This window comes from Hippichthys cyanospilos, chromosome 4 (assembly GCF_059441005.1).
Source record: "Hippichthys cyanospilos isolate Australia breed blue-spotted pipefish chromosome 4, RoL_Hcya_1.0, whole genome shotgun sequence".
In the NCBI taxonomy this organism is placed as follows: Eukaryota; Metazoa; Chordata; class Actinopteri; order Syngnathiformes; family Syngnathidae; genus Hippichthys; species Hippichthys cyanospilos.
In genome coordinates, this window is record NC_142372.1 from 13,397,447 (window position 1) to 13,407,027 (window position 9,581).

At 36.7% G+C, this 9,581-nt stretch overlaps 1 protein-coding gene across 1 annotated transcript in view; it reads right to left on the reverse strand.

The window, feature by feature from the left end:
* Positions 1-9,581, reverse strand: part of csmd1a (CUB and Sushi multiple domains 1a) — a 371,307-nt gene that overhangs the window by 65,106 nt on the left and 296,620 nt on the right. The window contains exons 33-35 of the mRNA XM_088414132.1: positions 2,961-3,077; positions 2,741-2,854; positions 203-298 (exon numbers count right to left, since the gene is read on the reverse strand). Of these exons, the coding sequence (XP_088270258.1) occupies positions 203-298; positions 2,741-2,854; positions 2,961-3,077 (327 nt within the window). The remainder of the gene's footprint in view (positions 1-202; positions 299-2,740; positions 2,855-2,960; positions 3,078-9,581) is intronic.

Genomic DNA, 9,581 nt, shown 5'->3' on the forward strand with positions numbered 1-9,581 from the left:
CTTTGCACACATCAAAGACCATGAACAAAACGAGGGGGATTCACTCATTGGTAATAGCAAATGTCAAGAAAATCTATTTACAAAAATGAGTTAAACTGCTTCTTCTTCTTAACAACTCACCATTAATCTGATAGCAGTCTCATGCTAATTATCTAAAAAATCCACTTATGATATTATTGGGGAATGAGACCCTGAACGTTACCTTGGTAGACAAAGTGAAAGCCCTTAGCTGGTTGGCCACTCTTGGCATTAAACCGCAGCATTATCTGATGAGAAGTTGCCAAGGGCAACGTCTCTCCTGGAAAATACAAGTTAAAAAAAAAAAAAAACACAAATTAGGAATCAGATATGAAAATGACAGCAGGACCAATTACATCTGACTCACATTCTTCCAACTGAAATTACTCAAGCATCTGCAATATCAACTTTTTTCTTACATCAATCCATTATGTACGATATGCACGAACAGGATTTGACAATCTGAATTTCAATAAACATCCATTGAGGGCCGTGACGTTTAAGATGCACACAAATTCCGTATTATTATATTTGAGACCAAGTGCAAGTAGCAAAATAGCTGCCCACTAAAATGGATAAAAATTGTGGATTTTGCCACTGAATTGATATTTCACAGACACCATATTGATCCGAATAACATTTTAACATTAGTAAGGCTGGAAGGAACAAATTATTGTAAAACATTTTGGGGGGATGTCATCCCCTTTAAATGAGCTTTTCTCGCTAACTTCAGATTTGCCTTTAAATGAACACCGACTATTTCATGATAGGAATCTATAAGAAAGCTACTGCAGTGACAAAGTCACTGTGAAATGTCATAATTTTGACCATATCAACACTTCCATTTCTAAATATTCTCCTTTGTCACCGAACAGAATTTGTCGAGGGCACATTGTTGACAACATAAATATTTGGATTTTAGATCCATAATAATGGGATTATGATGAAGTTTTCAGCAGATGGATGGATTGATATGTTGAATGCGGTACAGGTCTGCCGCTTCCCCCCACGGCCCCAGCGAGGCATCTCCGTCGCTGATGCTGTCTCAAAGATAAGCCATAATGGATTCTCACTAAGTACATCACTGCCAAATATACTGAGATAACAACTTCTGGTGCTGTGGTCTCACGGCCCCCAAGAGTGGCTTTCTTGCAGACAATTTCATTATATCCCTTTTATAAAGATGTGTTTGGAACTCCTAAAGAGCAGAACTTAATGGTTTAAAAAAAAAAAAAAAAAAACATCTTCTAAGGGTATGTTTACACCTAGTCCTGTTTGAAGCAGATTATATTGTGAATACTCAAGATGCAGAACCAATCAAGTGGCTAAAGTTGAAGTGAGAGTTCAGTTGATTGCTATTGGATTAGGGAATGCATAAATAATGGCACTGAGCCACTTGTGTCAGTTGCAAGAAAACGAGAAAATATATGGTTGGAAATGACCACGTAACATAAATTTGCGATATATAACGTAAATCAAAGACGGTAAACTATTAAATTTTAATGGAGAACTGTCTTTTGACAGAATTTGAATCTATTAGAAAGTCTGTAAGGCCAGAAAAATTCAACAAAATAGCCCATGATGACATCAATACATCACACACTAATAATTTTGTCAAAGAGATGGTCTGAAAATCAACAAATGTACTGTTTTAAACTGTCACAAAGTGTGACTTTTTAAAAAAAAATTCTTCCTGTCAACTGACTAGGACAGTCTAGACAGTTTCGGTCAGGAAGATTAGGCGCCTCACTCGACAGCAGACAACCCCGCAGGCAGGAGGAACTGGCGTCTGAACACTGATGCAAGGCCGGCTGGCTAGAGCCTTTCTTCTGGCGGGTCAGGATTGCCAATCCGTCCAAAAAATTGCAACTTTCAAGGATATTAATTTTAACAAACAGGTGAGTAATATGTCATGGCAGGTTTGCAAATGAGGCAGTGTGGCCATAAAAATGGTTATGGTATATGTATGGGGGGTGAAAAGAGAAGCCTTTGGAGTTTGCTGAAAGAAAAAAAGATTATTTTGTTGAATATGAACAAGCGTGGAGCTCCCACTAATTACTAAACTCAACATAATAGTGAGCCGTAAATGTAATTATTTGTTTTTATTTATATGCGCATCCGTAATAAATATGGTTCCAGTGTCCTTTCACAATTGAAGTCGAGCTGCACTCGACACTAACCCAAACGCTTCTTTTTTTATGGGTGATTGCTTTATTCTCAAATTCTCCAACAAGTAGTAGCGTTATCTCACTTTAAGAAAATCTGGACTCGCCAGTGGCGCACCAGGATGCATATTCAGCACAAAAAGACTGACTCACTACATGAGACAGGGCCTGCCCTTAAAACAAGTTGATTCCAGCAAGCTAGGCAATATGGTGCATAGCTTTATCATCTTCAGTGCATTTGGCCCAAAGCGTGTCACACACATGGTATTAGGATACCTGGGAACTGTTTAAATGGTGAAAAATTTGTCTTGGTGTGATGTGGTCCTTTCTCCTGTCTCGCCTCTTCAGATGACCAGCAGGACATTAATCATTTCAGCCACCTAAATATCAGACCGATTTTTCTTAAGCTTTCTTCAAGCTCAGGGAGGCCGGATAGCAGAGTAGATCACCCCCGTGAAGGTTTTCGGACTTGTCTCCAGCAATGAATTAATAGTACATTTCTCACGGGAATGGCTTATAATACACACAAAAAAATCTATTATACTACCATTTCTCACCTGAATGTGATCCCGCCAGAGAACTTAACAATCGTGAGTTCTCATTGGCGCCATCGAATAGCTCCACTGAGTCATTCATCGCAGTCTGGAAGATGGCAAACTGACCAAAAACAACTGGAAAGAAAGATGAGAACGAACCAGTCAATTAGGACTTTGTTTTTTTAAAAAAAAACAAAACACAAACAGGTTAAGTCTTGCTTAATTCACAATTTAATCGTACCAAACTGTGGAGGCACCGTGATATAGTAGGAACATATTTGTCTAGTGGTGTAGTTTAAAGGGTAGTTTGGAGATAAAACTACTCCCTCGGATCCTCCATACTGTCCACCACACGGAGCTGCAGAAATACAGAGGAAGATAAAGTAAGAACTGTGAATGTGGTAGAATTATGACCTCTGGCAAACGCAAAGGCAAAATGTAAATTATTGTTGGTTTATTTGTAAATTATTGACCAGGCTTATGCAAAAATATATTTCATATTCATGATTTCCAAAGTTTACCTCTGACGTTAGTTGACCTTGTTAAAAAAAAACAAAAACAAAAAAAAAACTTTGTTGTTTCATCCTCACCCATACAGTGTATTGTTCTCTGCTTCACAAGTCGATTTCAGCTCTAAATATAAATGCAGATATCACAAGTAAAAGTCAAATCTGAAACCGGAAGGGTATCTAAATGAGTGGATATATTCTCCGTAAAAATGACTGTGGCTCAGTTGCAGAGTGACTCGAGTGAGTCATGCAGTCACCAAAGGGTCAGTGGTTTTAATTCACAGTTCCGAATGTCAACTGTCAAAGTAGCTATGGCCAAAACTGAATGGTATATTGTCTTCAGGTCATCTTGGAAAATGAGAAACTATTCTTCATTGCCTTACCTGTTTAAGCAAAATAAGCTGTTATTCTCATAAATAAAAGCTGAAATCTTCATCTTTTGTTTCTGTATTTGGGTTGAATGTACATCTTGTAGATATTGTGCACTTTGATGTCAGTTATGCAAATTAGCTGGCATGATCGTATCCTTTTTTGCTCAATTGTTATTTTCATCTTGTTGATGTCTTCTACTGACAGCAAAGGAGCGAGCTCAATTTTCATTGATTTTGCTGAAAACTGCGTTTTCTTCCCACTGATGGCTGATTGTCGCAACCTCGACATTCCGCATAATCATCAAGATCACGCAATACTCATTCACAACATGCTCACGCTACATTTTCTGAAAGGTTGTAACAGTAGTTAATTGACGATAAATGTAAATATTGCATCCAATCTCTGCTGGCTTGTAAGGAAATTTCTCATTAACACCAAGAACATTTTGTACAATCCCACACACATAATGAACTGTAAGTCTTTATTCCCAAAATAAATATTGGTAACTGACTGTAAAATGCAATGATAGTGCATATGTTAGTCACATTTAGATTTTACACGGACAGATGATGCAAATTAAAAGTTAAAGTGTGATCAACAGAATTTTGACAGAAAATTCAATTTGAAGATGTTTAATCACACTGTAATTATATTTATTTTATTATAAGTACATACAATAGGTAGCAGTAACATTTGTATTAAAATTGTTCTACATTTAAATGCAAAATAATTTATTGATATAAATGAACCATAGTAATGTTATGAAGAGGAATACATCTAAATAACTGCTTGCTACATATTAAAGGCCACATTGGTGAGGTGTAGGGCATGACTTCACAGATACCAGTAGCTTTATTTAGGTAACACTTCGACAATGATTTTTGGCAAGGTCATTAAAGGATTTCGAACAGCTTTTGTAGCTTTAAGAGAAATCATATTATAATAAAACATTCAGCTTTTGGTTTATTTTGTTCCTATAGCTGGGAACAATGGTCCCACTACACCCAGTTTGCATACATGATGCATGTCTAATATTTTATTATACTGTTAAAAAATAATCTAGGTAACTGAATTGTCCCAAAATGACCCTCGACAGTAAGCCTTATGTAATCTTAAACAAATCGACCAGTGGTGCTTAGCGCGTTGACTGCCTAGCGATTTTTGTCGCACGCACAACACCGCACAGAAAAACGCAGCCGAAAAAGAGAGCAGGTGAAAAAAAAGAATGCCAGTGAATTGACAGTTTGAAATTCATTCCAGAACAACACTGTGTGAACGTGATTTCAGAACCGTATTTTTCCACATCAGAGCCTGCTCACGCTGGGAACCAAAGGTGGTTGAGTATTATCGACTACGCTTCTGGGAGGAACCCAGGCTCTTCATGTCATATATTACTTGTACCATAAATCCAATTTATTTTGAAGCCCTAGCTGACTACCTCGCTACATAGCACTTCTAAAAAATATAAACCGTAGAATATATATATATATATATATATATATATATATATATATATATATATATATATATATATATATATATATATATATATATATATATATATATATATGTGTGTGTGTGTGTATGTATGTACGTATGTATATATATTCCCTAGACTCACAGTTTACTATAGCCATGACATTTAGATTACCAGTTTGCCGAAAGGCACTTTCAGTCTCTCAAAAGACATCCCTCGTGACCCTAACGTGGTCTTTCAACCTCCATGTAAGGCCAAGCACAAGAGCTTTGGGTGCAATGTGGTCTCGACCAGTAGTACAGTGCAAAGCACTGCACCTGAGCTCCCACAATAACATTTAAAGAACTACATTATTGAGCTGAGCACATGTGCAGTTATATCTCAAACTTTGCATAAGAATTGGCACCCTGGAGGATGCTCACTTGGTAAATAGATCAACGTGGCAGGCCGAAAAAAAAAAAAAAAACTGGCTAAAATTGTTTTTGAAGCTATTTCCAAGAGAGCAGATGCATTCGTTGGCCTACAGCCCCCCACTTTGCCGCCCCTCTTTCCTTTTGCTTCATAAACCATCAGAGTAATCATCTGCTTTCTTTCTGCTCCTCTTCATCCTCCATACCGACTGATACTTTCTGGATTGATTCCTGCTGTGATGCTGCGTTCTAACCCTCGGGTCTGAAGGTGTGTTCTTGATCTACCCACAATCTCCCAGTGGTGTTGCTTCAGGCTCAGGTGCTAAAAAGCCTCCACACAAATGGGCTTTGATCACTCATGCTCACAACACACTGAAACACACACCCACATTCGCGCACACACACACATGTGTATATATATATATATATATATATATATATATATATATATATATATATATATATATATATATATATATATATATATATATATATATATATATATATATATATATATATATATATATATATATATATATATATATATATATATATATATATATATATATGCATATAAGCCATAAATGTCCCCAAGTTTTAAGGTTATGGTGTGGCACCTCCTCGTTCTTTTATTTCAAGTAGCTCATAAAATTGTTATTGTGCCTGCAATTTTCCAGGGATTAGATTCATCACAGGAAAGAAAATAACCTCAAACTCTTGCACACCCACACTTGAACTGGCACCTATTATTGTTACAAAGATTAGATATCCTGTTTTAAAGCAGCGTCAGAATCGCTATGCATGCTCAATGGAAGGAATTGAAGACAATTACTGTCTAATGATGTGTCTACACATTTTTGAGGTCACATATTAAAACACCATGATAACAGACATACGAATAGCGGGTGTAGGAAAACGCAACAAACTTCACTTTTTAAAAGTAATCGTCAAACCACACTCAAAAGAAACACTGTTGTTCATGTTAATGACCATTATACATAAAGTATTTCCGTCTACATGTATTGCCACCGTTTTTGGACTTCATTGGACACCGTTTGTGCTTAACTTCATTTAATCCCAAGATGTATTTAAATGTCTTTCCATTGTAAGTACCGTTAAGTCCCCAAATATAGGATGCACATGTGTATAGGACGCACCCTTAATTTTTCGGCTCAGTTTCTAGCATTTTCTGTTACTTTGTATAAAACACACCAACACTTGTTATTCATTATGTTTATAAGTGTGTGTATATGCCAAAAGACCATAATTAATAAACGAGTTGAATGGAATACCTTTCAGTGTTCTCTCACTCGAGCACTCAACTTTTAAACTTACCACTCTTAATTGAATCAGCGAGAGAGATCATAACCCTGACATGATCCTCTCCATTTTAGTAATATTCCTGTGTATGAACAAGGATCGACTTGGATGTTAGTGCAGTCTGCTCGCTTCTTTAATTGAAAATATATCACCCTCAGCTAACACAAGGTGGTACTTGCAGATAACAGTCAACTGACTTCCACCCTCTTGCTCATAACGGTAATTATTGTAAGTACAGCCGAAAAAAATGCACATCTGTGGGTCAAAACTCGAATTATGTTGCTGACAAATCGATCTTCCTTCAATGATGTCCAGTCTAATTTTTGGATTACCGATTAAAGTATGCACATTTTTTTGGCCTTTATTTTGGGAAAATAGAGTGTGTCTTATATTTGGGAATTATGGTAATAATTATTCTTACTTACTATATAATTAAGAGTAAACATCTTCAGATGTGTTTTCAAATATTAGGGTACAGGAGGATGTCACCTAACCCTACAACTAACTAACTTATTAATTCATTCATTAACTAACTAACTAACTAACTAACTAACTAACTAACTAAATGACCTGGAATTTAAAGTCAAAGATGAACATTTTTTAGATTGAATGAATTAAAGGGGTCCAGCCTAAAATGATTGATGCTCACTGTTTGCTCAATGTTGTTTTGTATTTTTATTTTGCATTTGTTAGTAGGATTAGTCAAAGCCAAATACAATTGGAACGATGGCTCATATGTAAAAAAAGCCAGGTCAGTTGTATACACACACACGCACACACACACGTACCCAGCGAAAAGCGAAAGCAAAGCAAAAGAGCGAAAGAGAGAGAGAAGCCCATCAACAGTCACTAAGAATTTGCTCTCCTTTTCAACAGCTCTTAGTTACCATGGGAACCAAGTAAAAAGAGCATTTTGAGATGGGAGGTGTGTGTGAGAGAGAGAGAGGGGGAGAAAAAGAGAGAGAAGAGGGAGGGAGAGACAAACAGACAGAGAGACTAAATCAGACAGACAGATGAGGCAGTAGGAAGGCAGTGCAGGGGAGAGGGTTGAAGAGAAGTCGTTACATGCGGAGGGAAAGAGAAAAGGGGCTGAGCAAGGGGACAAAAGGTGAAACGAGAGGAGATGGAGGGAGTGTAAGTGGAGCTGTATTATTTAAGGGGGTCTCAACCTGTCTAATGAGCTTGGTCTAAGAGCCCCCAGGAGCTGGCCCGAGACACACAGACAGAAAGGGAAAAAGAAGTGCCCAAACTATGCGGTGAGAAAAGTCAATGTGGAGAAGAATAGAGGCGAGGGAAATGGAAGGAATTAGTTAGTCGAATTGTGTTGACTGAATTCTTTGGGCGAAGGATGGAAGTGGCACATTAATCAAAGACCTTGTTGTGGGAACAGAAAGGGGAAAAACTAAACTTAAATCGAAACTTATCTGTAGAACAGGATGAGATCCAAATACAAAGCTCTGCCAAGAAATTAATACCTAGTTTTCACTGAAAACATCTGAGATTTTCCTCACAATTGTAGCTTGTGAGGATGAGTATATGAACAATTTACTAAACTAAGTGACTTTTAGGTACTTTGGCCAGGCATCCCATCTTAACCGGGAGAGTTTGAGAACTGTGTCTCAAGTCCCGACAGATTTTTTCAGATCCGTTGTTTTATCTCGCCTCAAGATGGTGTTTTTTTTTTTTCCGCTTGTTTGTTTTTTTTTGTCCAGCAAGCGATACAGACACACATACATACATAATTGCTACATAAAATGGATTTCTGTGGAAAGCACGAGAGGTCTCATTCTCTATATGAGGAATTTGTGCCACTTTGTGTAAGTGAACTCAGTAGAAGAGATGCTCAAGTTACCAAAAACCCACTTGAGGTCAAACATGTCTCAGGGATGTTTACCTGTCTCAACATAATAAGCATCCGCTACAAAAGTAGGGAATAGTTGTGATGATTTTGCATCCAGGAAAGAGGAAGACAGGTTCCTCATAAATAATTTAATAACCTAACCTTGAACTTAGAAGAGAGTGAAGAATAAAATATACAGAAACAGCCAATATCATTACATTTTTTTTTTTTTTTCAGATCTGTTACGTTTTCTGACTGTGTCCATAGTTCTAATGATTCTTTGAGAGGGAGAGAGAGTAATATCATATAACAATATATGAATCCAGGACTCTACGAAAAAGACATACGTCCTTGTTGGTAAACAAATCATTGTTTTTTTATTTGTGTCCACTGTCAATAAATAAAATATCAATGTTCAACTTATAATATTTTAAGTGGTATGGTATTTAAGCTCACAGTGTGAATGGATGGAGGGACTACTTGTAAAAGATTTATAATATTTTAATAAAACGTCTGCACTGGAATGTACACGTTAGCTAATTAATAGGCTGGTGAGAGTACAATTTATTTGGACAAAGCTTGTGTAATACGGCACAGTGTATTTTTTTATTTATTTATTTATTTTTTGGGTTACATGACGCTTGAATGAATGGCTTTGGATGGGTCAAAACTCTATGATGTGGTCTATCGTGAACAGTCTGATATAATTACAATATCAATACTCAGCTTATGTTCATAATGGGCCTCACTCAATACCTCACTCAAATACTCGCGCTAAATTAACATTTATCGAGATCAATACAGAATTGCTGATGGAGCGGTCAACTTGTTTTTTTTTTGTTTTTTTTTTACCTTTATTGCTGAAAAATAAAGAAAACTAAACAAAGTACAAGCTAGAGCCTTGTTGTCCTTGTACAACATCTTTTAAGTGTGA